The sequence below is a fragment of the Parasteatoda tepidariorum genome, chromosome 8, assembly GCF_043381705.1.
Source record: "Parasteatoda tepidariorum isolate YZ-2023 chromosome 8, CAS_Ptep_4.0, whole genome shotgun sequence".
NCBI lineage: Eukaryota > Metazoa > Arthropoda > Arachnida > Araneae > Theridiidae > Parasteatoda > Parasteatoda tepidariorum.
Genome location: NC_092211.1, coordinates 2,278,115 through 2,295,234, shown reverse-complemented (window position 1 = coordinate 2,295,234; position 17,120 = coordinate 2,278,115). Strand labels below are relative to the sequence as shown.

The 17,120-nt window shown below is 26.5% G+C and overlaps 1 protein-coding gene across 2 annotated transcripts in view; it reads left to right on the top strand.

Annotated features, from left to right (window-relative positions):
• The window catches only part of LOC107442299 (rho GTPase-activating protein 23), a 35,823-nt gene that overhangs the window by 1,329 nt on the left and 17,374 nt on the right, over positions 1–17,120 (top strand). Inside the window, exons 2-11 of one of the 2 annotated variants that reach the window (XM_071184517.1) lie at positions 1,434–1,561; positions 3,846–4,001; positions 5,465–5,501; positions 6,223–6,403; positions 9,649–9,703; positions 12,600–13,818; positions 15,357–15,410; positions 15,576–15,699; positions 15,788–15,839; positions 16,878–17,012. In XM_071184517.1, the coding sequence (XP_071040618.1) occupies positions 1,559–1,561; positions 3,846–4,001; positions 5,465–5,501; positions 6,223–6,403; positions 9,649–9,703; positions 12,600–13,818; positions 15,357–15,410; positions 15,576–15,699; positions 15,788–15,839; positions 16,878–17,012 (2,016 nt within the window). In that variant the 5' untranslated portion in view covers positions 1,434–1,558. The remainder of the gene's footprint in view (positions 1–1,433; positions 1,562–3,845; positions 4,002–5,464; positions 5,502–6,222; positions 6,404–9,648; positions 9,704–12,599; positions 13,819–15,356; positions 15,411–15,575; positions 15,700–15,787; positions 15,840–16,877; positions 17,013–17,120) is intronic. The other variant, XM_071184516.1, reaches the window with a different exon arrangement.

Here is a 17,120-nt window from a genome sequence, read left to right as displayed (position 1 = left end):
TTAGCAGTACCGTCACAAATTCAACTTTACGAAAAATTTCACAAAATACTTTTTATTAAAATTTTATATTTTTATCCTGTAGGAAACGATAAATCCATGTTTTTACTATATTTTTGTGTTAGTTTTTTTAATATAATTTTTAATTTTCACAAAATGGGTACCTCAGAAAAACCTAGACAGACCCCTGATTAATTTACTTATTCATTTTTTTGGGTATCTAAAAAAGTTTATTAAAATCATCAAACTTTATTGTCAATGAATTAATCAGTCATTTAAGAAGCGGTGGATTTTTGTAACAAAATAAAATATAAAACAATGTAAGTAAGAAAAATTTATTTCTACGGGCATAAAATTGCAAGTTTATTGAAAATTTTTGGGATTAAATTGATTTTTTAGTAACTATCGTTTATCCTATTAATTTAAAAATGTGACATATTTAGCGCAGAGTTTAATCTCTGGGTGCCTAGCATTTTTTAAAGGTGCTTCTTTTATTCGAGGTTTGTGAAAAGTTCTTAATTTTCTATCTTTTATAGAGAGATTTTTTTCTTTGCTGTGTCGATTGTCGTCATAAATTACAATAAAAGCATGGTTTTCACAATTTTCTCAGCAATATTTATCAGAAACTAGTTATTTTATCATGATTATGTAAAGTTTTTGAAAAATTTTCTGGATTTTGTTGATTTTAAGTATATAAATAATTTTTATTACTGCACATATCCTAATCAGGAGCTATTTAAATATTTAATACATTGGNATATAGATTTTTGACATTTTTGACAGTGAGGTTTTTGACGTGACGGTTTAAACCATGGTTTAAACTGTCAAAAACCTGCCAACCCTGATCCTAATTATGATTTTTTTTTTCTTAGAAAGTGATTAAAACTATTTTTGAGTGCTTAAAAGGTGCTTATTTTTTGTTGAAAAATCTGGCTTCGCACCTTGTATCCATTGTACAATTATTAGATAAGAACCCATTTTCAAATAAATTATTTATATTTGGTTTATATCACAGAAAATGTTAAATATACAGCATTGTTTGTTAAAACAAATAATGGATGTTCACTGAAAATGCATGAACTGAATTGTTAAAAACATTGTTTTTAAAATGTTAAAAGAACTTAATTTGTTTTAATAATTCAAAGCATATTCAATTGGTTTCAATTTTTAAAAAATGTCCATCAATATATATAATTGCATTTGCAATTTTATCTACAGACATTACGCTAGTAGAAAATTAAGGATGTTTAATGAAATCCTGAACCATACAAAAATACATATATTTCAGTGAAATCGAGAAAACTTCTATAGCTAAAAAAAACTTATTCAATAAAAATAATTTAATGTTTAATGGATGAATCAGTTTATGTAGTTTTCAATTTTGATTCTCAAAGATTATATGATTAGACTTTGCTAAAAATTATTTATTTTTATAGGTTTAGCTGATATTAGGTTTAGAGGAGTAGTGATTGCAATGCGTCTACTGTATTTAAATCTTAAATACGCAAAACTGAAACTGTCCTCTCCCAGTCCTCCCAGAAGCTTTGACCAATGATTTTTCATGGTAAATTGCATGTTTTCTTCATAATTTTAAATTTATTTACTTATTATTGCAATGTTCCTGAATTTATCCCCAAATCAGATTATAAATAGCTATCTTTACTGATTATTCTCAGAATCAATACCCGCACTGTATTGAACTAAATAATTTAATGTATTCATTTAAATGTATCAATTTTTTTTCAAGCCCACTAAGTTCTAAGTAAGTTTTGTGTTCTGATTGTTTGACGTGAAGGTAGGTGTGGTAGAACGGTTTGTTGATAAAGATGCTTAAGCAAAAGTTATAATCTCTTAACTTGGAAGTTAAATTACTTTTATTAATGATGCATATAAAAAAAAAAAACTAGGCTAAAAGGTGACATTTTTTATAACATTTAACATTTTTTATAATTTTTCTTTAAAAAAAATCATTTGATTTTTTACACAATTCTTAAATAAACTATCATGTATTAAAGATAATGAAAATCAAAATTTAAATAATAAATAAGCAAACTGATGCGTAATTATTTTTTACAGATAAAAATTTTAGGAAGTGAACATTTTATTTTAAAAATAAGAAAGTTTGTAGCATTTGTTCTTAATTCAACCAAAAAAATTTTCCTGGACTGCCTTAATTTCACAACTTCATTTGTGTGAACGAGCATATTCTGCTCCCTTGTTTTATGTTAATTACAATACCCATAATTGTAATTATTTTAAAGTCTAAAACCGAACAAATGATTGGTTAAACTTCCAAAATGCTGAATTTTGCCATTGGTTTTGACAGATTTTATTGACCAAATTAGTAAATAGTTAACAAATGGTTGTTATCATGACATTGCCAGAAACCATATTTGAATCTGAGATAAAAATAAAAGAAAACTACATTTTCTACTATGAAATTTAAAACAAATGAATACATTAAAAAAATATGCAATATTTATATTAACAAAATCATTTATGTGTGCTTTTTTAAGCTATTCCTAAAAAAGAGCTAATTAATGGTTTAATACCCTTTTTTTTTCAGCTAAAATTTTCTATTCTGGTTTATTTTTTTTCTTGCTTTGTTTAATATTTCTAAAGTTAATATAAGAAATCGAAAACCAAATTAGCATATTTGATTAGCTAAAAGTTATTAAAACGAGCATTGTAGTTTTTTGTAAAAATTTTTTATTAAAAAATAAAGTGAAACTATCTTTCTACAGCCTGGTCATTGAAGTTAAGGCTCTACTGTTAATTATTAATATTTTCTTTTAATAAATGTTACTGCCATTATGTATATATTTTCATTTAGTTTAGTTTTAACATTAAAATAATAGTTTTTAAAAAAAGTATGAAGTATGCTTTATTAATAAAAAAAACTTATTACTATTGGTAAAGTTTTAAGTTTTTTATTATAACTCATTTTAATGTAAAAGCTACCTCAGATTTTAATATTGATTGGATTGTTTCAAGTTAATTGTCTGTATTTCAAATTATAAATTCTTAGCAAGAAATTTATTTTTATAACTATTTTAAGTATTTAATAATAATAAAAAAATTCTATGTTTGGAGAAAACTTATGCTATATAAGGTAAAACATTTATAACTAAGCTGCATTATTTACATCCTTTCAAAACTACTTTAAGACTCTGACTATCATGAATTTTATATATTTTTATATGTAAAATAAAAATTAAACAAGTCTGAATGTAGATTTTTTATAATTAAAAGAAAAAAGACTTTCTTTTACTTATCAATAATGGAGTAAAAAATAAAAATGCTTAGAATTGAGAAGACTCCCACCTGCTCGTTTTTATCTCATACTACAAAGAGGTTGTTAAAGCCACTAGGTTATTGATGGGGTTTTTAAAAATAGATTTCTATATTTATAACTTATCCTGAGTGTTTCCCTAAAGTGCTGCTTTAAAGCTAAAACTGCATTCTTAACATTGGCATTGCAGCTATTAGTCTTGTCTACCATTTAGGTTTCAAATTTTCTATTATAATTATTTTATGGATAGTAATATTTTTAATTACTTAAATTAATTGTTCATATATTTATTTTGGGCATATTTTAAAAAAAATTATTTTGATTTGCAATTTGAGAATTTGTTTATTGGCTTTTGAATTATCAGCTTACAATTTATTGTTGAATTTAGCACTCATTTATTGTACATGCTAATTAGTTTTAATTAGTAGAATCATTTGAATTAGTAATTTATTTATTTTTGTTCTTTTTTCTGAAAATTTGCTAATTTTGTATCGCTATTTATTTGTTTCTTTGCTACTGTGCATGATATCAGTTTACAGTTTGTTATTTAATGCAGGACTCTTCAAATGTACGTGCCAATCACAGACGGTACACCACAGATTTAAATCATTCGCGACCACGGACTGTGACTCTTGTGAAGGATAAAAGCGGATTTGGTTTTACGTTGAGGCATTTTATTGTCTATCCTCCTACAAGTTTTAATTCTGGGAAGGTAAGATCTTGATATTTTTTTAGTTTGCAGTTATTTTTTATATTTTATAATAGAATTAAATTAATAAAACTTTTTAATTTCTGGGTAAAAATATTTATTTTTTTTGAATTTCTAGTTTTACACAAAATAAAAATCATCTTTTGATATGAATTGTAATTGCTTAACTTTCAATTCAAATATAAAATGCTAGTCATTCACAGAATGTTTTTAGAAAATTTTTATCCAAAAATTATAATTTTATTTGTCTTCTGTTTTAATTTTTTTTTATTGAAAAATTTTTTAGGCAGAATTTTTAATTGTAAAATATGTAATTCTAAGAGTAGAGAGTAAAATTTAGTGATTTTTAAAATCTTTCAACTAGTTATTTGTAAAATTGTGAAAAAATTACTCGTTATTTGTGAATATAAAATAAACGTTAAGTCACATTCTTTCAACCAGGGTCCGCTTTTAAGAATTAGTGCAAATAAGGTCCGTTATTGCAAAAAAACTTTTTCAAGGAGTTTTTAAATTGTAAAGACATACAAGATTATGCTCAGCACTGTAAAATTATAATTAAAAAAATTAAAATTTAAAAAATTAACAGCAATTTGCAGCTACTAAATTAGGAATGTAACATACAAATATTTGGTATTTAGCGTATACTGTTGAATGCAGAATATTCATTTCAGACGAATAAAGGAAGCAGTGTCTGACGAAGGCAAAATTTAGTACGTTTACATCTGTCTTTCTCCCCCCCCCTTCCTGGGGAGGGTTTATTCGATTAATAAAACAATAATGAAGATAAACAAATTTGTGAAGGGTCCGATTAAGAGATAAATTTTATTGTGAAGGGTCCGTTTTTAAGTTAAAATATTTTGTGAAGGGTCCGTTTTTATGAAAAGATATTTTGTGAAGGGTCCGTTAACGGACCCAAATTTCCTCTAAACAGACCCCTAGAAATACAACACTCATACATCAGAGTTGAAGTGTTTTATCCTAGTGTGACATAGTAAAGAAAACATTTAAGAAATAATTATTATTTTATAATATGTGCCATGATTTTTTAAGTTTTAAAATAATTTTGTGTATAATGCAACCAACTTGCTTATTTTTAACAATTCTTTAAGTGGTATATATACATATGTTTTTGCCAATTGATTTTTTAATTAATTGCTGTATTATTTTTCTACTTTAATTATATTCTTACTTACTTGTCTATACATGAAAATATGTATTTTATAAGAAAACAATATTCTTTTAGTAACAATTCAATGCTTTTAGCAACAGTATTATAAAAAAACATTCAAAATAGTGTTTGAAATAGACTTTTTTTTTTTTTTTTTTTAAAGAAAAATGTTTGCTTAGCTATGAAAAAGTATTGTAGGAATAGTAATAATAAAATATTAATTTAAACTAAGCTACTTGCATATCTTCAGTAATTTTATTCATTTGCTAGTTAGTTAAGCAATTTTATTTTATTTCAGAATAAACAAGTGCGGAAGGAAGATGCTTCCATTGCTGGTAACTATGCTTCCATTGCTGGTATTTGAATGCTTAGATTTATTGCATGTCTGATGGATGTACAGTGCATAAAATAAAAAAGTGAAAACCATCAATAACTTTTGACCCTAATGATTTGAAGGTTTAACCTTACGTATGACAATTAAATATTTAGTGCAGATGTTTAGTTACAAAATCAGATATGAAAATATTTTCTCTGAATAAACATGATTTTTTTTTTTTTTTTTTTGATAGATACAAACTCCTGACCTTCTATATATGAGGTTTTGGAGTCTGGAACCTAAGTTAAAGTTTGGACCCTTTAATGTTAATTTCATATTTTGCATATTTCATCATATCTCCTCAATTAATGAAGTGAAGTAGAAATTTTTGATCTCTATTATAAAACTAATTTATTTAAGGATAATTTTATGATAATAGTGCATACAGATTATTAACTCTGCATAACTGCCCTTTTATATTAATAAGAACAAATTGATTATCATGAATTGCACCTAGTTTAATGTAATAAATTTTAAGGATTATATCATGTTAATATCATATATATATATAAGGATTATATCATGTTGGATATTCAAATTAACTAGCCAAATTTATGAAACTGCAATTATTCTGTTTTTTTAACCAGCTACCTTATTTATTATGTAAATAATTAATATGTTAGTGATTATGATGCCTACTTAACAGATTTTTAACATAATCATAATTTTTGTCTTAATAGAAGCACAATGGAAGTTGGACTGCAGAAACAAGCCAATGGACACAATATTTATCCGTGAGGTTAAGGAGGACAGCCCCGCATACCATGCTGGCTTAAATAAAGGCGATAGAATATTAGCGATTAATAATCATCCTTTATCTGGGAAGTCCTATTCCGAAATCATTCATCTGATTCTCAGGAGGTAAAACCAAACTTATTTTTTGAGATTCTTATTTTTCAAAAGTTTCCTTTTAACAAGAGTATTAAGTATTTTCAGCATATATTGGTCATTTAAAGATGATAATTATGTAAAGCAAAAGCAATTAACTTGAAAAATTTTTTTAAAGGAAAGAGTTCAATTGAAAATAATGTATTGAATATCTTTCTAATTTGTATTTTCGCAGTGTAAAATTTGTAGTCGTTTCTTATTTTGTAAGTTGTAAGTAACACTTGAAATGACCCAAGTATTAAAAAAAAATGGGATGAAGGAAAATACAGTAGGGTGACGAAAAATATAATAGGATGATGGAAGGAACAGTAGGATGAAGGAAAATGTAATAGGATGAAGGAAGATTTTTTTAATGCATATATATGGTCATCAAAAACTAAGCATTACTAATGCTGTGATGATCTGTTTACATAATTTTCTTAAGATTTTGACAAATGACACTTTTCATCACTAAATCTTTTTTTCAATCAAAATATTTTAGGGTGAATATAATACTTAATCAGATTACAACGTTTTCACTAAATAATTATGAAATATTAATAAATATTCATTATTGACATTTATTCTAATTCACTAAAAGCTGCATTTTTTTTTTTTTAATATTTATTTTTCAGATAGATTAGGAGTATATTTATGAGTAGCTTTAATATATAAGTACTATTACTATCTATGACGTAACTATTCAAAGCAATAAAAATATAGCAATATGATTCAGTGATTCTTTGTTTGTACTAAAATATAAATAGACAAAGAATAGCTGGTAATAAAATTTCGAACAACTAGAAAAGAAATTTTTCTTCAAAAGCATGTACTAAAATAACTTTGTCAATATATACAATTCATGATATGTTTATGAGAAAAATTATTATTCTGTTATTGTCTGTTGTGTAGCATTTGTTGATATAAAAAGAAGTTGAAAATATTTAGATTATCTGTAAAAATAATTTAGTATATCCCCATGTTCATCAGTATGCATTTTTAAACTTTTTTCATAATAAAAATTTTAATGAATTTTAATGTTCTTTTAATTTAAATGTTTCATGATTACTATATTATCAATAGAATCTGAGTTTGTGTTATTTTCTATAAACAAGATTATAAGCAGTTTTATCATGAACTATTCTATCCTGGCAGAACATTACATATTGTATTTCAGACAATGCTTAAAAAAGTTAAGTTTTACATAAACTTATATAAATAATTTTCTTATTTTGGAAGATTATTTAAAGTTAACAACAGGTCTGTAAAACTTTGTTTCAAAATTATTAGATTAAATACTATGAAACTTTACAAGCAAACATACCAGAGCATGAAGAAAATTTTTATAAAAATTTTCATAAAAGTAAAGTTGAAAATTTTTTAAAACGTAATTTTTGAAATTAAAATGAAAAAATAGTTTTAGTTCCAAGCAAATGTAATTTTAAAAATTTCACAAAGATTTTTATGCTTTTTCATTAAATGTTTAGTAATTTGCATTCAATTTTACCTCAGATAACTTAACATTTAACTAATAGACTCTCTTCACTTGCCAGTTTTGCACAGTTGGCACGATAAAGCTTTTATGTCTTGAAAGATTGTAAATGTTGAATTTTATCTCTTATTTATTTAGTTTAAGTTTACAGAGTCTAGCAGCTATTTAATTTAACTTTAATAAGTGAAATATAAAAATTTGCATATTTTTAATTCACTGTCTCAAATAATTAACTAAAAATAATACAAAATAACACTGATTTTGGCTTAGTTATTTATGGTTAAGAAAATTTAAGAAATTCTTTTGCTATTTATTATAAATATCTGACTAGATGGTGTGGTTTTACTCATCTTAAAGTTTCATCACTACAAGACTACAAATACTTACACATCCTGTTATTTTTTAATCATTCTGTCTAGATTTATATTATTCCATTTCAGTTGTTTGTAATTATTAAAAGTTCTTAAGTCATAATCAGTCATTTATGATTATTAATTACTTAAGTCACTTAGAAGTAATTAAAATGATTCATTCATTACATAATTCAAATATATATATGCTTTTATAAAGAAAGTAATTCCTTGATTTTAAGTTAAAATTTTAGTAAAGTAAACTTAATGTTAATTGCTATAATAAAGTAACTTAAATGAAATATTGTAATTTGTTACTTTTAAAAAAATAAAGATTGAAAAATACTTATATTTTCAAATGAAAATTACAAAGCATATTTATTATTTATTAAAACAAAATTATTTGTACAAGCAGAAATTTCATTCTTGTAAGACAGTAACTCAGGGTGGCCACCCATCAGGAAAGCCTTGAAAACCTGGAATTATCAGTGCATTTTTTTTATACTGGAAAAATCAGTGAAACTTGGGACAGAAACCTGGAAAAATCAGGGATTTTTTAAAGAAAAGCTGGAATTTTTTCTTTGATTTTTCTTAATTTTACTAATTTAAATTATTTACTAATTTTCTTACATAAAATTATTTTACCAACTGTTATACCCACTTTTAGACAAAAATTTATTCCCAAACAGTTGAAATACCATCAGCTTAGCAATACTTCGCTTGCATCAAAATTTGCTTCAAACTCCCATGGTTTCTTNATTATTTTACCAACTGTTATACCCACTTTTAGACAAAAATTTATTCCCAAACAGTTGAAATACCATCAGCTTAGCAATACTTCGCTTGCATCAAAATTTGCTTCATTATAACCCTGTTAAACTCCCATGGTTTCTTAAAGAATAGAGAACCTTTCCAGGTCACCTCATTCTCATAAGATGACCTGGCTAGCACTCTATCCCATGAGTCAAAGATGATAAAATAACATTAAAAAAATATTTTAAATAAAATACTTTATAATCTTGACACTTTTCTTGTGCCCATCCTAAACTTTATGAGGGAAAAAAGCACATTGACCTGGAAATTTTAAGATTTTTACCTGGAAAAATCAGGGAAGTTTGAAACCTGATTTGTGTGGCCATCCTGATTACTATTCAATAAATTTGTTGCTAATTCAATAATTTTTTGTGATTCAATTTTTGCAATAATGTTCAAATTCTATTTTAAGTTGCTTCGCAAACTTTCGAAAAAACAATTAACTTCTCCTGAAAAGAAAATATTATCACTTTTTGGATCTGATTGACTATTTCAGACATTTTCATTATTTGTTTATGTTTATGCAAATTTATATTTATACTACATCTAATTCTGTTCTTTTTTATTTATTTATTTTTCCTTAGTGGGCATACCCTACGCCTCCTAGTTGTCCCCAAAGAAGATGATATTCTACAACTGGTAAAAATATACATTTATTTTTTATTTTTGCAAAATCTTTTTTTAAATGTGCAGCTTGCCATTTACTGATAATGAAACATGGTGGCTACTCACTTTAGAGACAGTGAAAACCTAGAATTTGAAAGCACAGCTGAGAAACCTGGAATGCAATTCTCGGTCTATTTTAAAATTCTGAGACAATTTAACTCTAATTTCAAGATAGTATTAATTACGCAATAAATTTCTTAAAATATTAAGATAATTAGCATATTTTACAATAAATTCATATCCAATTAATATCTAAATAAAATATTTAATAATTAATACTGAATTTTTATATATTGCAGGAATTATAATGCTCAATTGTTTTTCTTTTAACATCGTGACATTTTTATGTGGGATACAATTAGTTAATTTATATTGAAGAAAGGGATATTTTTCTGCATTTAGGTAAATTCTTAATGAATATCTAAGTAAATTTCTTAATTACAAAATTTTTTTTAAGCATTCAGAAATTTTACTCTCAGTGTTCTCTGTACTTAGAAGAAATCTAGTAAATATAGTTTTGTCTGGAGGATGGCCACCCTGGAAAATTAGTATATTTAATAATTTTCTTGTTGGTGTGTAATTTTGAAAAAAAAAGAAATACATCTTAAAAATTTTGTTTCTCTTTGAAAATATAATGAAAAAATTATAGTTAGATAAAACTTTTATTTAAAAAAAAAAAAAATTTATGGATATTATTTTTTAATTTATTTTAAACTCTATAGGGGAAATGCATATGTGCACCTTTTCATGATGAACAGTTATGAATTATTTGTAATCTTTTGATGTTTATTTTATGTGTGTTATTTATTTATCTATTTATTTATTTGTAAAGTTGGGTGCTAAAGACTTATTTAAAAATATATTTTTATGTTTATGAAATAATTATATTTCTTCAAAGTTGGAAAGTATTATTCGAATTGGCCACTAAATCTGTAACGTGTTCTTTTGAAAGAAAATTTTGCCGATTCCAGGTACTCGAATGAAAATCGCATAGTTTTTTATCGAACAAATATTTTACTAGGTGTAGTTATACTAGTATAGTTTTTTCTATACTAGTATAGAAAATAAAAACATGTTTTTATTTTCAATCTTTTCAAACTAAGTTTTAAAAAATGTTTTTAACAGAAGTTTGGGGTGAGTGTTCGAACACAGAATGATTAAGGTTATGAAATGGAGACTGCTGCTAATAGTGGACTTAATAATTAATTTTTTATTTGAATTTAAAATAGAATTTATTGTTATAGCTTTTGTTTGACACAGGATATTCTATAATTATTTTAATATAATGAAGATTTATTAAATGAAAAATGTTTTATTTATCTGAGTTCAATCTTTAACAACTATAAATGTATTTTACATGCAATGAGATTTATCTTTCTACAATCTCTTAAACTTTTCAATTATTTCTTTGCGATAAATTTTATCTCATAACCGATGTTAAACTGGCGATTTTCATTGCAGTTTTGCACTCCTTATTCACCAATTTCATTCATACATGCTTATCAATGTGAGTGTAAAAGAACTTATACTGAAAATATAATAAAATGTATCCAAATGAGTTTCTTGTTGAGTTTTGTAAAAATGCAGAAATTTATTTTTAAAATAAAAACTACCTTTAAAAAATTTATCAAAATTTGCAATTAACATGGGCTTTTATTTTCTAGGAAATTAATCTTCATTGATATTTAAATTAGTAATAGCATTTTTGAGTAATTAATGCATCTCTTGTTAGAAAGTATTTTTGTTCTGTTTGCAATTCATGTTATTTCTATAAAATGCTAAGCTTACATACCCAAATAGTAGTAACATATTATTATATTTACTCATTTTCATAAAGCAAATTTAGTAAGTGAGTAATACACATCTAGTATAGAGTATCTTATTTTTCTACTGTTATGAAATTTTAATGAATGTGTATTGAAACTTCAAATTCCTTAACTTTAAATGGAGTGAGAATTTTTAAGAAATATTTCTTTATTGTATTTGTAAGAAAAGTAATTTTTTTAAAATTAAATGCTTATCATGTACTTATATTTGTTTTCATATTGATTATAGTTTCAGCACCCATTTTATTCTCACTTACACTGTGTTAAAGAAAATTAAGGATGAAACAGAAAGAAATATTATTAAGTTTACTCCCTATTTCATTAGGTTTAAAATCATCATTATCAATTGTTAGTGTTTATAATTTATCATAATAGTGTATTTGAAAAGTTAATACATGGTGCATAGTATTTTTAAAAAGTGCTTAGCATTGCTTATTTTTGATTTTAGTTTTTTAAAAGCCCTTTTAAAGGTGCTTTTTTCATGGGGTGTTTTAAAAAATTGTTTATTTTTCCCTTTTGAAAATGAGATTTCTTTTCTTTACCATGTTGATTTTCACTGTTTATTATGCAAAAGCGTGATTTTCACATTGTTCTATTCAACGTTTTCACAATTTATTCAACCACAATCTATTTCGGCATACCGTCGGTTTGTATCATATGATAGCAACAATCATGTTATATGTTTGATGAAATACTTAGAAGTGACTACTCAGCTGGGTTTGGTGAGATTCTTTTGCAAGATATTCTCAATTTCAGGCTACATTTTCCACCCTCTGAAATTGAACCGAAAATTCTCTTGATCTTTTTATTGTGACTAATAAAATGAAGAAGAGAGTTCTTTATCAGAAATTAGTTATTTTATCATGATCATGTAAAGTCTTTGAAAATTATTTTGTATTTTCTTAATGTATATAGAGCTTAAAGAGTGCTTAAAAATTACTTTAAATGTGCTTATTTTTTGTTGACAGCTTTGGCTACACACCCTGTAATATATTTGTGTGATTGTATAAATTGCTTATTGCTAAAAATTCTTTTATTTGCAGTATTTTGCATCATCAGCTTACCAACCAGTTCACCGCCAGAACAAAGAGCACAAGTATTTATTGCCTGCATACCAAGCCCACAATGATAAAGCAAATCTGCAGTATCGACAATCAAACTATGGAACATACCCTGGAAGACTCCATCACAAATCTAAAGCATCTTTGGAAAGAGGGAAGCAAGAGAATGGTAGTAGTGTTGTCAATTACCAAGTCATTGAATCTCAACTTCCTAATAATGTTCTCCAAGAAGGTCTGAACAGCTCACACCTGGCAAGTGGTTTGGATAAAAAAGAAGATGAGTTTTCAGTGCACGACAAATATGATCTGGATACTTCATGTTTTAGTGAAGACGAGGGATACTATCACCACTCTAAAGACCTAAAATGTGCTAAATTTGTAGATCTGCAACCTCCAAAACTAAAAGACACTGTTGCCAATTTATACTACACTTTGTGCAGTGATAAACCATCTGTGTTTGCATTTTCCTCAGAGGATAATCTGAATTATCCCATATACATGTCAGATTTTGATGGCGTAGTTCATTGTGATAACATGGCGGAAACTAAAAACGATGCAGATGCATCTGAGGATGGAGTACGCCACATCTCTTATCCATTTGACAGATCTCCCTTCGCCGAATGCAATCAGTCTTGTGATAGTGTCGGTAATGGCGAATGCGTGTGCCATTCGGATTCGCGGACACCGGTTTATTGGGCAGCGGACAAAGTACTTAATCCGGATGAAGCTGACCCTCATTTTCAAGTCCATCCCGATCTTTTGTGTCGCAAGCCTAGTGAAAGGAACTCTATATCATCTGCTTATGATTTTAGAGACAATCCTAACATACCTTCCATCAATCTGGTTGCTCAACGACGGCACCAGTTTGAGTCCGGGAATCTTCTGGCGGAGTCGATGGAAAGGATGAACCTGTACAGAAGTGAGCTGTCGCGCATGTCCAAAGCCAACCAGGTGAAAATAGTGTCGTCTCGCACTGCAGCATTTGAAAATAAGTCCTTAAGTCCTACGTACAGCTTTGAGAAACCAGCTGCTATCCCAGATGCTGCTATACCAGCTTTGAAAGAGGCTGTGTACGTTAACAGTGAAGAGATTCAGGCTATGCAGAATGCTAGATACGCTTCTTTAGACCTGGAAAACGAAAATAAACCGAATGAAGATATTTTAACCTGTGATGTTGATTCTGGTCAGGCAATTGAAAAAGGTATTTTTTTTTATATAACAGATTTATTTTAAAATATTATAAAGGTGATTATTATTTACATTTTCAACTTAAAGTATTAGTGATGTGAAATAAAACTTAATTGGGTTTTCTTGTGCTTAACCCTTTTTAGGCCAAGCATATAAATTTTATAAAATATGGTATTATTCTCATTGAAATATGCTTACATTAAGACTCAAAAGAATTTTGTGTATAAAAAATTATATTTTATTTAAGAAATAAAATGGTGTGAACTGGCACCATTCGTAAAATCAATGAACAAACCATTTAGTTGAACGCTTGCTTTTTTTTTTATGCAATTCGTTTATTTTTTATTATTATTTATTTACTTACTTGCAACTTTAATCCATCATAAAAACATATGATAAATTTCAAAAGGAATAATTATGCATTTTCAAAAAACTTTATTTGCCAATAACCGTTTCAAGTTAAAAAAAAGACTTTAATACTTTAAAAATTTCTCAACAGAAAGTGTTTACTCCAATTGAATTACTATTAATTTTTGGGTGTCTTTAGAACTCTTGACAATAGCAGAGAAATAAAATTAGGGAAAAATATAAGTCACAGTGTTAATAAAAGAATATTTATTGAAATGTTGCATTTGCGCACCTTTGGCCAAAAATGTGTTAATGAAGAATGCATTCCTTCGCAATTTGTCAACATTATCCAAATTACCAGTACTTTATAAGTCGAGTGTAAACTTTTTCTTGGAATGTTTATCCAAAGTGTTAAAACTTTATTTGTATTCTAATGTAAAAAGGAAAGATTCTATCTAAACGTGTAATTTTCAACTTCCTGCACTATCCGGTTGTCTTTGTGTGTTTCTTAGAAATAGAAGTTTTACCGATTTTTTACTTCCCTTTTTCGTTTTCCCCTTTTCTTCTTTTCAAGTCTTTCAGCTTACCAGTCTGAATTGACATCATCAGTTTAACTGAGCAAAAAGCCTAAGTAAACCAGGCACTAAATTTGAAAGCTGATACTTTTTTTGTTTGCTTGCTATTTTGTGAGGAAAAATGAGAGGTTAAGAATATCTTATCTAAAAAAAATTTTCCTCTTCTATAGTCAGTTTTGTCTTTCCTTTTGAAGTGTACATTTTATTTTCAACTGTTATTTTGTGTATTTATATGTTTTGTATGTGCTGTTTTCTGATAGTTAGAATTTAATACTGATGTCTAACCAGTAAGTAATTTTTGCTGGCAATGTTCTGAAGTTAATGGATCTAAATGTAAAATGACTCCCCCATTAGCTCTAAAACTCTTGACTAGTATATATGGTTCTGAACGAATAGATTTTTTATTTAAAATGAATTTCCAAAGTGTGATTCAGAATGTAATTTTTAATTTTTTTCTAAGTTTTCTAAAAAATTTTAATGTAGAATATTTTACTTCCAGTGTTCAAAAGCTGTAAACTTAGTTTTGCCTTTTTCTCCCTTATGGTATCTTCTTAAGCAATGAATATTTATGTTCAGTTTCATTTTGAAATACATTATGCTTTTTTTTACTTTAAAATTTTTTTTATAGGGGAATTTAATCCTTGTGCAGCTGGAGTTGTACATAGGAGGAAAACTGTCCCAGGTATTTGCTTAATTTTATTTTTGAGTATTTTTTTTGTTTGTTTTTGTATTACAGATTCAAAAAAAATATATTCTGTTTTTAATAAACAATTATTAAAAAATTATTGATCCTTTTTTTACGTTTATTTTTTATTATAGAGATGAAATATTTTTTCATAATTTTTAGCTTCTTCAGATCCAGATGAATGTCACATCGTTCGCCGCATATCATATTTACGAGCGACAGCTAACGAACGAATGAACCTAGAATCTGATCTAAGTGAGGAAGATGAAACTTCTGACATTTCTAGGTAACTTTATGTACAATCATGAGAAATTATTAATGCAATTGTTATTATTTAAGTTTTTAAAACATGTTTTTTTATGTATTGTTTTTAGTCCAAATAAAGAGTATCGTATTCAGAAGTTGAAATCTTTCTTTGGGGAAAAGGTGTGTATACTATACTTTATTTTATGTAATTGTTTTTGAATATTTGTCTGCAATGCTAATTTTAATCTTAAAAACCTAGATGAGCAACCAAAGTCTTTGAATGGTTTTGTCAAGTTGATAAATTTCAAATTATGGAAGCAATTTCATTGACAAAATTCATTAATATTTTCAAGTTCAAACAAATATAATTATAATTTAATATCATTTATTATCTGTAATTGTTTATTCTTTTGTTATGTTCATCATATTATTATAATTAAAACAATTTGCAGCATTCAACTTCTGAATTAGAATGTTCTACATAAAAAATACATCAGTTAAACTTTACAAAGTCGTGAGAAATACTCCCACCAATTCCATTCATTTTTAAATGTCGAAGGGAAGCTATTTTCCTACCTGTAATTTGTGCAACCATGTGCCAATTACTTAAAAAAATACCGATAAAGGGCTTTGTTTGCATAGTGTGGGTAACAGTAAAGGTTAGCGTGGGATCAAGAAGAGAAACTAACACTCTGGAACTATGTTCTCTCTCGTGTTATGTGTTTGGATCATTTCTTGTGGGTTTATTTGTAGTAATCCACACAGATTTTATAAATTTGATTATATATAAGTCCAAAAGTTGTAGTTTATAATTTAAATTAGGTAAAAGTTTTAAGAATAGCTTTAGGTAGTAAGGTAAATGAATTTCTTTTTTTAACTAAATCTCAATCCTAAAAATATTTTAACATTACATTTCTAGAAAAAAAAAGTTCTTTAAAAGGTTAATGTAAGCATCACTCTTTAACTTATGGTTTTCTGGTTTCTGAAGTTTACTATTTAACAAGCTTTTACACTGCATATAAAACATTATCTTTTAATGATCTTGTTTATTTTTGTAATTTATTATTACATTAAGTAAGAACATATAAAATAATGAAAAATAATTTATTCTTATTTTTGTATAAACTCTTCTGAACCTGTTTTGTGTACTTCTTTTTTTTAACATTTAAGTAAAAATATTCATAAATTCTCATAGCAGCTCAATATGTTTCTTTTTAGACTCCTAAGGTGAAGCAAGCCATGGTTCCAGTGGACATAAATGAAGATGATACTACTTGTGATTCTCCTGCAACTGATACTCATAAAACTGTATATGGTTGGGTTATCTGTAAAGTTGTTTCTTTGGAGGGGAAAGTAAGCCTCTATTCATGTCTTTTTTCCTGTTTAATGCTCCTACTTGTTAGAATACTTTCACTGATTTTTTGTGCATTATTATAATAAAATATGTAATTTGCAGGGATG